Source organism: Radiomyces spectabilis (genome assembly GCF_025331425.1).
Source record: "Radiomyces spectabilis strain NRRL 2753 chromosome Unknown BYT42scaffold_6, whole genome shotgun sequence".
Lineage (NCBI taxonomy): Eukaryota > Fungi > Mucoromycota > Mucoromycetes > Mucorales > Radiomycetaceae > Radiomyces > Radiomyces spectabilis.
In genome coordinates this window covers 928999-941473 of record NW_026251931.1, presented here as the reverse complement: position 1 = coordinate 941473, position 12475 = coordinate 928999, and the positions used below count along the sequence as shown (strand labels likewise).

The window sequence follows — 12475 nt, the reverse complement described above, 5'->3', positions numbered from 1 at the left end:
GATCCATCGCCGTAAGGGGAAATTCATAGGTTATTGGTTGCACCAGCAGATCCAGGAACAGACTCTCTCCAGAAATACACTTAGCATAGATACTCTATGTCAAAACGGATCCGTCGACTCGAAACTAACTATAAGCGCCCTCCTAGGATCCGTTGAATTTGCCCAGCAAATCTTGTCAGAGCCAGTCATTGAAATAGAGTTAAATAACCATAGCCTTTCAAGACGGAGCAAAGCATTTCCTGTTTGGAGATCTGTTTTCGACATCATTTAAGCAAGAGTATACAGATGTTCCAAGTTTCAAGAATTATGACCTTTCGATACAGCATATTACATCGTCAAGTACATTGTAGGTTGGACAGCTCACTTTGTTAAACTTTTTGGCCGATGTATTGTTATTATGTGGCAGTATGCACCATTGGAGAAGATTATTAGGTCCATTTCACTAAGGAATATGTACTGCTGTGATGACCTTTATTGTAATCAAGGGACATACGAACTCGCAATCGTAAAGTATGGTTTGAATCTATCAGGACCTGTTGTAATGCCAAGGAAATTATTGCATAATTCAGTGTATCGAAAAACTGTCAAGGAAGCCCGATGCTATTCAAAAGTTCGTCCTCTGATCTGATTGTGAATTTCATGGTGACATGCAGATCAAATATCAGTAACAACACGTGAAAAAAAAAGAACATCTATCAATGAAACTAACAAAAGGGTAAAAAAAAGTACGATATGGATATAATATACGAGAATAGCGGATGGCAAGATAAAAATAAAAGGACGCCAACTATAATGTTTGAAGTATCAAATAAAGAAATAAGAAACAATTCTAAAGAATGTTCATAGAAACGATGATGAAGCCATAAAAAAAAGGTGACACAAGAAAGGGACATTTCATGCGTAAGTGCTCCAATCAATGGAAGGTTTGTCGCTTAGACCGAGGCACAAGTCTATGTGGGATGAAGAAGGTCGTCTAATAACACTTCGAATCGCTTGATCCAGTGGGAAAATCCGCTCATTCTTGGCATCTGATATAATGATTCGTTTCCCAGGTGGGGGAGGTCCCGTCATATCGATTTCCGCCAGCAGATTTCTGAACGTAAAATCATCCGTAATTGCCAAATTACGTATATAATACATCGGTGGAGAACTGGGGGTTGTGGCCGAACTTTTCAGTGACACAGTTTCAACCACAGTTGTATGTGGCACTGAGGGTAAATGAGGCGATAGCGCTGGATGCTGTTGTTGCTGCTGTTGTTGTTGTTGTTGTTGTTGTTGTTGCGGTTCGTGTGTGGATTGTGGCGGTGGTTGCTGTTGATGAGGATGATGTTGTTGATGGTATTGGTGTTGGTGCTGGTGCTGGTGTTGGCCTGGTGATTGCCGATTGTATCCTGAAAAGTTATCTGAAAGTTGGCTTGACTGTTGCATAGTCATCGGTAACGATGACAGTGATGAGGTATGTGTATGGCCTCGTGAATGCAAAGGAGGTAATTGGGATGGAAAACTATCTACATGTTGTTGATGTGGTTGACGAGTAGGTGGTGCTGACGAAGAGGAAGCAGAGAATGGATGATTGGTTAATAAAGGGGTCATGCCAGTTGCATAGAGAGGCGTGGAAGCGCTTGAATGCGGGGAATGTTCCATGGACGAGGGTCGACTGATACACTTTCTCTTGTTCGAAGTTGAAGGAACCACGAGAGGAAAATCGGCCGAAGTGGACGAGTCGTGACGATGTGCGGCATGCTGCTGATAAGAAATTTCTCGCACTTTGGCGGCTAGACGACCACTGCCAAGGATACTGGAGTGAGCGGCGGCATGATAAGGATGATGATGAACCGCATAAGGATCCATATAAGGCGATTGAGGATGATGTTCTCGATCTTCTGCCAACTCCATGCCATTCGAATCGGCGGGGGAAGGCGGAGCCTGATTTTTGCGTTCGTGCTTCTTCTTGGCACGATAGAGTGTACTACTGTGTGCCTTGCAAAGTGACACTTCCGCCAAGTCACGTAACCCAACAACATGATCATTTTCATCTTTATAAATAGGGTGAGCATGTTCTGACAACCATCTCATTGAAAAATCATAGTCTTCTTTATCTTGAGGGTGCAATTTCTTGGCTCGGGAATCCAAACTGCCCTCCGGTAAGTTTTTCCCGCGTCGAGGTTGTACTTCGTGACATGTACAATCCGTTCCATAAAACTGCCACCGTAAAAAAAATCAGCCACTTGTCATCCAATTTTACTATTGACCTGTCCATACTTACTCGAGAACACGTGAAGCATACACTGCACACAAGACAAGCATTCTGTTTCGTAGGCAACCCAAAAAATACGCCCGGAGTATGGATAGGAATATCAATTTTGTTTTTCGGTCAATGGTGAGAAAAAAAAAAAAAAAAGGGGGAAAAAAAGTAAAAGGAAAAAAAAAAAACGATAAGAAACCAAACCACACACGTTGTTGCAGGGAACTCAAAGTAAAAACTCGAGCCCACAGACAGAACAAAGAAGGTTGTATCCAAGTACCTTTCGAATAGGCAGTGTGCGATGATGGGTCATACCATGACCGAGCTCTCGTCTTCCTTGCGAAGGGTGATGCGAAGCATGAGGTATAGGAAGTTCGGTAATCACTTGTGCAAACTGAAACAGGTTATTTTCAGACATGCACTTGGTATGTATAGAATGAAAACAGTAACAATCGACGAGACAGCTTCGAGATGAAGGTCAAGAAAAGTCCAAAAAAGTATAAAAAAGTACGAAAAACACTGGTGGACGAATTCCGCCATCAAAAATCCGTCGTTTTTATTTTTTAGTCCTTTTTTTTGTTTTTTTCAGCATGCAACACTCAAAATTTCATCTCCTCCCCTTTCCCTTTTCCCCCCTCATTTTTTGAAAGAAAAAAAATGCTACGGTTACAAGCGCCATTTCCATTGGCGACGTTTCACCCCTGTGGGTCTATCCATGCAACTTGGGCAACTCGAATTTTTCAAATTTTTTTTTTATTCTCGAGAAAAATAGACCGTTTTTGTTTCTTGTTCGTTGCCTTGGTGCGAGTCATCGTATTTATTTTACACTTCTTTTCGGTTAATGACCCAGGTTAGATGAGCAATAGCTACGGTATCCAGCATGCGGTCTTTGACAACAACCAAGGTTTCGATTTCTTGTTGTTGCTCGAGATCACTCGGTAAAGAAAAATCGGAAGAAGCCGTCAGCAAGCCACGCGCCTTTTTCTTGTACTAGATCACACAATTAACCATCTATAACCTGTTTTCGTTTTCCCGGTCGATCTCAAGTGTTGTTGTCGCTAACGTACCTCAATTTGGAGTGACTTCAAGGTCGCTGTATCTTTATCTTGCAGGGTGCTGACCAGCGCTAATTCGCCCACGGTTTCGGAAAATGTGGCTAAAGCGGATGCATGGATACTGTAAGGGTTGTCATATCAATATCTGTCTCGTTTCTCGGCGTATACCGATTACAACTCTTTTCTTTTTGTCTCACCTTTTGAAAGAGTCCCGATTTCTGTGCCGATCCTATGTACATACCGGTTGATATCGATTCCCCCAAAAACAGTGTATGTAACCCAACCCCCCACTCCCCCAACTCAGTAAAAGTAACTTACCCGCATAATTCCCGTACAAAATCCGCGTGAATATGTTGAGACACGCATATCTATTCCCGTCAGATATTTTTTTTTTGCGTGAGTTTATATTTTTCATCATTGCTCTTTTTTTTTCTTCATTATAGTTTACCGATGGATCCGACATAGGGATTCACATTAGTTAATAACGAGGCGAACATTCTCGGTCGGAATAGTTTAATGAGGGGCTTATTCAGTTTTTCCCACACTACTAGTGGCCGTCGTGAGTGACGAAGTGTCCATCCGAGGTAAATGACGCTGAATAATGTGGCTACAATGACGCCAATAGTGAATCGAGTAAAGATGGTATATTCCAGTTCCAAGGCAACGCGAACCAACTGAATCGTTGCTTCCACATGCTCATAAAAAGCATGCTTCAGCAGTAAAAAGGATTGATCGGATGTTGACATTAGAGCAACACAAACCGAGAAGGGAAAAAGACGAAAAGCGAAAAAAAAAAAAAACGGAGCCGTGACAACTTCGACAACGCGCAACGCCCTTTTTGCGGGAAACTCAACTCAACCTCTTTTCCATGAAATTATGGTGACTGCCGAAATCTCTGCTATATCGAACTTGCCAGAATGACGCCATGGGTTTCATGCCTGGTGAGGATCTTTATGTCTTCATTACAGCCATTGTAGAAACCATCTTCTGCTTAAATTATTTGATGAGAATGCCTCTGACATAATCGCCAGTCATGACAAGAGAAGAATCACATGGAAATAAAGCATACCACGTTTGTGTCACGGTGCTACCTCCAGCATTTGTACAAATCTGATTGTTTGTGATAAGTCCAGGCATGGCATTGAATTTCTGAATATCATACGATTCATACAGCATCGAAAAAACCATATCTGAATACAGGAATGATGACTGTTGCAAAATTACCATACCATCAAAAAAATTATATATATAAAGATCGATCGGATGATCATTTGCCCTTTGAAAGGAAACAAGCACAGTCTATAAAATACAAAGTTTATATAGATTGTCGCATTCTACAACGTCTGATCTAAAGCTACATAGTTTATGGTGTAAGAGCGAACCGTACTGAAGAAGAATGGCTTCATCAACTTGAGATCGTACGTGGCGATTTCGTCACGACCTTCCTTCCGGCTGACATATTCTATCCACGTCAATTTGTTATGACGCCCTCGATGCGTGCTCTTAATCTTGAGATACATTTCAAAATGTTCAAACGGTAAATCTGGATCGCGCATCCGAATATCTATTTCGTCTCCATCGATCTGCCACCGTCCATTGAATACCTGTTTTCGACCAAAATTACCATTGATCAATTTCACCACCTGCGCCGGTTCGTCCGTGGAAACATGCTTCACCAGTGTACCGTCAGGGAAAAACCTTAGATAACGGTAATACGTGACAAGATGCACAGGCTGATTCCAGCTGCTGTCTGAAGTACCTGGTCTGATACAAGAATTCAGTTCACTGGATGTATCTGAAACACCTTTTTGCTATTGGCTAGAAACTCACCTAATATAATGACAAGTGGATATGTAGATCCCATCGAACCGAATACGGGGTCTTTCAATGAACATACGCATCCAGTGTCCGCCGTATTTTTGCACATGTTCCAATTGTTGCTGCTTTGATACTTCGATTGCAATGCCTGGTATTCGAAAAGCATGTTCACAAAGAAAACGCCACAAGGAAGGCGATCTTGTCAGCAAGAAAAACTTTTTACACACAACTGCAAATTTGGCAATGGACGACACCGATCGCAGAATCAAACGACGTAAAATAAGTTGCATGATTTCACCTGTAATAAACAATCGATCAGTTTCATCTTGGCAAAGTTGAAGGCTATGAATGGGAAGCAAGCTTACTTGGTAATTTGGCAATCAGGACTGGTTTATAGTCAACAGCGGGTATGTATTGAAGATCTTCTTCCGATAGTTGCTGTATTAATCCTTCCAACGGATCCTTGCGGAGAGCAGATGGTGCCACGTATTCGTTGGAGATAGGAATAATGTGTCGAAAAGTGTCATCTGGTGCCTCATGACCGTCTTCTTGAACACTCGTGCGGCGTTGGACAGTTTGAGAAGTCGATGCCAACTGTTGCTGTTGAAACTCTCGCTTGTATACAAAATCAATGTCTGGATCTAATTTGAATGCACGCCGATAACTGTCCAGCGCTAATATTTCCATATCAACAGCCAACAATATCGTCAAGGTCAAAATTATCATTCATTTTTTCTTTGGCACTCTTTGCACACAATCTGTCAAATAGCTGTCTTTTACCTTTTCCCAGTTTTCCTTGTCGTTCGTTTTCTACTGCATCGACATAATGATCCATAGCCGTGATTTCAGATTTTCTCTCTGGAGCCTTAAACGGCATCTCTTTGGCGGCAACGGGGTCTTGGAGAGACAACGACGCCATCGATTCTACTGGAGGTTTTGCTGATGCCGATCCTTGCGGCATGGGTTCCGTTGGCGGTGCGGTTGACGAAGTCGCTGTCTCCTGAGAAGGTTGGCTGACTTTCCGATGTTGCACTTCTTCTCGCCATTGCTTTCTAAAGTCTTCAAGCTCTTGCTGATTAGCCGTTGCGGGACTCTGAGAATCCATAATGAACACCACCGAGTCGATAACGCAAGACAGCATCGCACTTATCCGCAAAAGGGAGCTTATGCTGCGGTCAATTCAAACCCCGACGGTAAGATAACGCACCGACAAAAGATCCATATGCAGTGCTGTCAAGGCTTGCATAACATCATGGGAACTTGTTCAGCTGAAGAAGGTTTTGAATATAATAGATGGATTGAACATGGTATCCGTAAGCGTTATGCACGGGAAGCAGTTTCCTTATTTCATGGTTGTTCAAGTATCATCGTCATGCATTAGAGAGTGGCTTAGCGAATTTCGAGCTGCCTTTCAAGGTTCGCACCGATGGGCTGGTGGGGCAGACTTCCCAAAGCTGCAGTGTTACAGCACCATGGCCAAGTCACCGCAGGATTACAAAAAGACAAGCCAACAATTTCACTCACAGCTAGAACACTTGCATCGCCTGTTATACTCGACCAAACCGTGTCCTTCAACGGCAACGGCTATTATCAAAAGTATCAATGACGCCGAAACTCCTTACAAGGCTGTCACGGATCAGGTAGCATAACAACTGCACGCCATCCTCATTCAGCCTAACTGAATCTTGTTTTCTTTCCCCATCGTTTAGCAGATCATAGATATATTTGTAACTGGATGCAAAGCGTTAAAGTATACGGACGACGCTTGCCCGCCATTTTTGAAGTTCATGTTCAAGCAATCTTCGAAACATGTGCGTGGTTAACTTTAATCTCGATATATTGAGGGCTAGGAGTGTTTATGGATGTGGTTATTTAGATTCGTATTACGAAACTGCGATCGGCACAATTAGAAACCTGTGTTACGTTTATCTTGGATGGACTGGATACGGATATTGATGCTGAATTACGAGTCGATCTGCTTCGCGCCTTCAGCGCATTACTGTTTGAAAATGCCGCTAATACTGCCAAGGTATGTGTACAAAGGCATCCCGGAGCCAAATCAGATATTAACAGGCAGATATGTAGTTTTATCCAAGAATTGCAAAGACTTTGCTACGGGCCGCGGATCGATCGACCACACCACTGGAAGTTCGGCGGATGGCCATCAACTGTATCGGTAACACTTGCGCTGGCGCAGGGTCCAAGTTACAGCCTTATTACAGCGATTACTACGAAGTCTTGCTGTCCAATATATGCGCGGTGGATCATACCTCACGCGGGACCATGATGGTTGCTTCTACTTCCTTGGACTTTGCCGATCCAGCTGTACGAAAAGTGGCTAGCAGTACATTGCGGGCTTTACAATTTGTGCTGGGCCAAGACAAGTCCTTGGTCACCAATCCTTTATGCGATATCATCGATATCATCCACACCTTTATTTTTATGCATGTGTCTGTCCAATCCTACAATTCAATTCTCGCGGCAATGAAAGGTACATCGGAAGTATAGATGCTATCGTTCGAACACGACCATGAATTTCATGCTTGGCGTCCTAGATATTGAATTAACCTCAACCGCATCCTCACCTCACCGACTTGCCCGTATTCGTGGCGTCATTTCTCCTCCGCGTTCTCATTCTTGGCGACCCAATATGCACAAGTTTGTTAGCGCCACCAGTTCCGATTCGGAATTGTCGGATTCGGATCCCGTCAATTTGAATCCTCGTCGACAGTAAGCCCATGAAACGACCAAGTAGAATGAGAGCGCTTTTTAATCAATGTTTCTCACACAGGAGAGACGATGCCAAAATCCGTATCAACGCACTGCTGTGCCTTGCTGCGGTTGCCAAGGTAAACCCGGATTTTGGTCACCTTGACGGTATTGAAGAGTGTATTGATGTCCTGTTAGACGTCATCTCGCGCATTATACCCGCACTGGCAACGCTTTATACCAGATTCCTTTACTATCTTCCTTAGCAATAATACGGATCCTCTCTCTGCTGCGAAACAGCCGCTTCATCTATCGCCTGTTTTACGTTCCGACAATCAACCATTCTCATTGTTCACCATTTTGCTCTACGATCCCATGCCCACTGTACGCACCGCCGCTTGCAACGTGCTTCTTTCCATGTTTGATGGTGCGAAACAGTACTTGAGCGTTGCATCCGAGAGGTATGAGTTTTCCTGATGAAGAAGTATAACGTGCAGCTTGACACTGATGACGATCGTCATTTTAAAGCGACGCAAAAACATCGTTTACGTCTTTATCCGGGAAGTTGGCATCTATCCTAAGGGATTGTCATCAAGGTCTGATCTGTGTTATTGAAAGAGAGCAGGACCCGCGGATCTTGGGTCTTGTTATGAAAGTGGCTTGCACCTTGGTTGCCAACTGTACCTATGATCGACTTGCCACGGGTTATCTTTCTCGGCTGTACCATACTGTATTGAAAAGATGGCATTCGGCTTGTAAGTCAATCCTGCGGTAGGAAAAAATCAAATGATGTTATTAACAGACGTTTTGCAGCCCTTGAAATTCGAAGCTCAATTCTGCAAGTGATATCTGCTATTTTGGAGGCATTCTCCGGTCACCAAGAAGTGGCCGCACTGGTAGAGCAGCCCATCGACGAAAATGATATTTCTGTCGACAATCTTGTGGTTTTCTTTTTGGTTTCCATTGCCGCAAAAGAAGCAGTGACTGATGCGAATGGATATAAAATTGAGCTGTGGCATACTTTTGCCACGCTGGCCAAAACCCATTTTGCTACCGTATGGTACGTCGGTATCTCGCCGTAAAAATCATACGCGATTATTGACGGACCTTCTTTTACTTTCCCGCGTTTAGCAAGGCATGGACGGATATTAGCGATCTTTTTGAAAAAGAGCTGAACGACAAGGATCCGGCCATCCGAGCTGCGGCTCTCAAATTTGCCGAATCGTACGCTTATGCAATTAACGAAAGTTTTGATATCACCCAAGACGTGCTCGTTACGGTAAGCTTTATTTGGTGAAAAAAGACAGACCAAGGCCGATTTTTAGCATAACGTTATATTCATCGATGGGATCCAATAGGATAAGTATGTGAACTGGTGGACAGTTATGATTGAAAAGTATATCCAACAATCGTCGCTGGATGAATCGCCTTTGGTACGAACCATCACAGGAGACTGCATGGCTAATATGTGCAAGGATATTTTCGAACTAATTGACGTAAGTTTTCTGCCGTTTCGACTGTTTGTTTTCCTTGAACTTACTCGATATGTATATGACGTAGGGTCGTCATCAAATGCTGGCATTGACGCTCATGCTACCTCTTCCTATGGATGATGATGCCAATGTCAAAGCAGCTGGATGTCGCGCATTGGGCGTGTTCATTTTATTCCCTTCCGTGCGGCAGGTAAATCTTCTTTTGCTCTTTTACTTGGCCATTGAGAACCTACTAATCATTTTGTTGGCAGAATCCTTACTTTGTATCTGACATTATCACCGCTGTACTTGAGCAAATGATGGATAAATCGTTGCTTGTTCGCGTGCGAGCCAGCTGGGCCCAAGGCAACTTGTGCGATGCCATGGTATTGCAAAGGTAATCACAAGTTTGGCTACTTTGTATGCGTCTTCACAGATGATTGATCATCCAGTTTATCGTCAGAACAAGCGAGGAATTCTGTTTTCCGGAATGGATTTCTGTGGGTGTCTGGAGAAGCATAATGACGACTGCCACCAATGCTTCGATGGATAACGACAAAGTAAGTTGATGCATGATGTTTATTAGTTTAGTACAACATATTGATCCGTCCATAGCTACGTTCAAATGCTGTGCGAGCTATGGGTAGTTTGCTGCAAATTACGCCAAAGGAGTATTTTGCCGACGGTCGCAATATGCAACTTATCAAGAGCGCGATGGGTGAACTGATAAAGAACATGGAAACCGGTGCGCTCAAGGTATATCGTAGTCCTCCCGTATAAAGTTTGGGCAACCAGGTTAACACCGCTTCTTTTTTTTGGGGGTCAGACCCGATGGAATGCTTGTCACGCGGCAAGCAATCTTTTGAAAAATGAAGACTATCCTATTGGGTATATGAGCGACGGCGGCATGTACCAGTGGACCGAAGGCTTTTACCATGCATTGGTGCATTCGCTGAATTCTTGTAAAAATTTCAAAGTCCGTATCAACTCCTGTCTTGCCTTGGCCACACCTACAAAACGAGAGTTTTATGGCGATCAGAGACTATTCAATAAGACAGTGGAAGGTGTCCTTAAGGCTTGGGATGCATGTCAAGACGGCGCAGAGACAGAGTTCCAAGAATATCGTTACCGAGAACAATTGAAACATCAGGTAAGACACTTTAATTCATAAGGGCACCAACAGAAAGGGCGATCTCTCACTGTCTTTTAAACTAGTTGATGATCACTCTGCGTCATCTGAAAGACTGGATGTCGAAAGAGGACTTGGACAGGACTCACAAGATATTGAACGAATCAACTACAATAGAATAAAATCGGCTTACGGTCACCGCTCGTTTCTGAAATACTCGGTTTTTGGAATATATTCGAATTAAAGATTCACTTCTCTGAATTTTTGATAATTGTAGGCTATAAAGTATTCCTCGCAATGATCACTCTGGAGCAGTAATTGGCAGATCATTTCAAAAAGACAGATGGCGTCGGTTGCATGACAACAGAAAAAATCCATGGTTTCCGGTATCCAATCTTCGCTTTAGGAACAATGGTTTTACATTCATTCAAGTTGCCATGTTAATTCATTTCAAAGTACCAATGCTCATCGCAAGAGAAAAAGATGCAACCTGAACAAGTCGCAATCGGCCTCACATTTTGAAAAGCACCACCACGCCATGTCCGAAAGCTTGGTGGACTATGTCCCTTCCTCAGCAATAACTCCCCCGATTCTCTACTTCCTATCTTTTTATGGTTTCGCAAAACACACCTATAACAGTTCTGTTGATCTTGCCGCCAGCTACTTTTTCATTACTCGTCGCAATTGAAGGTCGACGATTCTGTCGACGCCAACAGCAGCCTTCCTCATTGGAACTAGCAAACAATAACCCACTTGACGTTAACTGAGCCACGTGGATGTGAACTACCATGTTCAGAGTGAGCTGCGTCAGGCAAACTATATGAATAGGAAAATGGTTTGTGGGCAAGAGTTAATTGGACGTCTTTATTGAATAGAGGAATCATGTGCAAATAAAAAAAAAAGAGGTCTATCCTATTGTATCTCTTTCTAAGCAAAGCGTTTTTCATTTATCTTTTTCTTTTTTTTATGAAGTGGTGTAGTTCACGTCCACACGGACATTAAGCTCACTTTCATTTTATTTTATTATTCAACCCAGAAAGGGTTGAGAAATAAGGCAAAAGCCTTTTTTTTTCATTTACCTTTGTTGCGATTAAAAAGCAAACCCACCGACATACCTTCCACAATGACCGCGCTGATGACTAGTCAGGCGCCCAAAGGGAAGAGCCGACGGGAACGAAAACAATCTTCTTCAGAGGATGGCCAATCCTATCATTAGAAGATGGTTTTCGGATTTTTCGCCATACCCCGAATGCTTTACCAAAAACCGGAGCGTTCATCATTATCAGTAACCACCAGCCTAGCAGCCCCTGATTCCGAACTGGCGCACAAAAGAAAAAAAGAGATGAGAAGAAACGCCCTCTTTTTATAACTTTTGCTGATCTTCATTTGTGACTCTGTTTTATGACTGCGAACGCACCTCATTGGACGGATTCTCGCAACAAAACTGGCGAAATTCAGAGCCTCACACTTCTTTCGCGTAAGCCTGCAAAGAGGGGACTGCGCCATGTCATTCATGCTGCCATCAGCTACCCATGTGCACCACAGTCACTCTATAACTTGCAGTAAAGCCTATGCTGAACGCTGATGCGACATGATTCGGACTTTTACGCACTCTTTTTTATCTTATTGTATGTTAGGAAGTTTCTATACCTTCGCCTGCCCCTATGTATCCGTTTTGTTTTTGAAACAGTGTAGTTAGTGTTGCTGTGACAGTAAACGCTCACGTATTACTCTAGGAAACCAGGGTATCAGTTTCAGTGCGCCATGTTGCAATGGCGACAGAACAGGGAGAGCGCAAACCAAGGCCGTTGCGAACGGATGTGCGCATGTCCGCAAGAAGTATATTTTTTGGCCTGCGTTAAAAATGCATATGTGGATGTAGGAGCGATTGAAACCCGCAGCAGGGCAGTAACAGCACCTGCAATAGTTTTTCTCCGTTTGCTATATTTCGCATAACCTGATTGACCTGCAGGACCAGTGTTATCTCCTCTTGAAAAACTGAGTTCTGCTTCTCCGCTTGTCTACACAATAACAGGTTCGGCCATTT

The 12475-nt window shown here is 43.3% G+C and overlaps 4 protein-coding genes across 4 annotated transcripts; 2 read left to right on the top strand and 2 right to left on the bottom strand.

Annotated features, from left to right (window-relative positions):
* Nucleotides 1-761: 761 nt before the first annotated feature.
* Nucleotides 762-2865, bottom strand: BYT42DRAFT_324841 (uncharacterized protein). Its single transcript, XM_051563034.1, has 3 exons — nucleotides 2526-2865; nucleotides 2267-2308; nucleotides 762-2202 (listed from the first exon to the last, which is right to left on the bottom strand). Exons 1-3 carry the CDS (start codon nucleotides 2661-2663, stop codon nucleotides 895-897), a joined length of 1488 nt encoding a protein of 495 aa, XP_051423740.1. The 5' UTR covers nucleotides 2664-2865; the 3' UTR covers nucleotides 762-894.
* Nucleotides 2866-3067: 202 nt separating this feature from the next.
* On the bottom strand, nucleotides 3068-6223 carry BYT42DRAFT_495985 (uncharacterized protein; the record flags this gene model as incomplete). The annotated part of the gene is made up of 10 exons (XM_051564392.1): nucleotides 3068-3235; nucleotides 3313-3421; nucleotides 3498-3529; nucleotides 3619-3668; nucleotides 3749-4148; nucleotides 4321-4599; nucleotides 4659-5064; nucleotides 5131-5416; nucleotides 5484-5792; nucleotides 5899-6223. The coding sequence occupies 10 exons, from the start codon at nucleotides 6221-6223 to the stop codon at nucleotides 3068-3070; spliced, it is 2364 nt and encodes a 787-aa protein (XP_051423739.1).
* Nucleotides 6134-9266, top strand: BYT42DRAFT_324747 (uncharacterized protein). Its single transcript, XM_051563031.1, has 11 exons — nucleotides 6134-6758; nucleotides 6828-6929; nucleotides 6995-7147; nucleotides 7204-7609; nucleotides 7674-7848; nucleotides 7910-7967; nucleotides 8026-8288; nucleotides 8356-8582; nucleotides 8641-8887; nucleotides 8963-9106; nucleotides 9186-9266. Exons 1-10 carry the CDS (start codon nucleotides 6423-6425, stop codon nucleotides 9000-9002), a joined length of 2007 nt encoding a protein of 668 aa, XP_051423738.1. The 5' UTR covers nucleotides 6134-6422; the 3' UTR covers nucleotides 9003-9106; nucleotides 9186-9266.
* BYT42DRAFT_324761 (armadillo-type protein) lies at nucleotides 9062-10886 on the top strand. Its single transcript, XM_051563032.1, has 7 exons — nucleotides 9062-9323; nucleotides 9388-9510; nucleotides 9572-9696; nucleotides 9763-9859; nucleotides 9915-10055; nucleotides 10126-10449; nucleotides 10515-10886. Exons 1-7 carry the CDS (start codon nucleotides 9213-9215, stop codon nucleotides 10608-10610), a joined length of 1017 nt encoding a protein of 338 aa, XP_051423737.1. The 5' UTR covers nucleotides 9062-9212; the 3' UTR covers nucleotides 10611-10886.
* Nucleotides 10887-12475: the final 1589 nt, after the last annotated feature.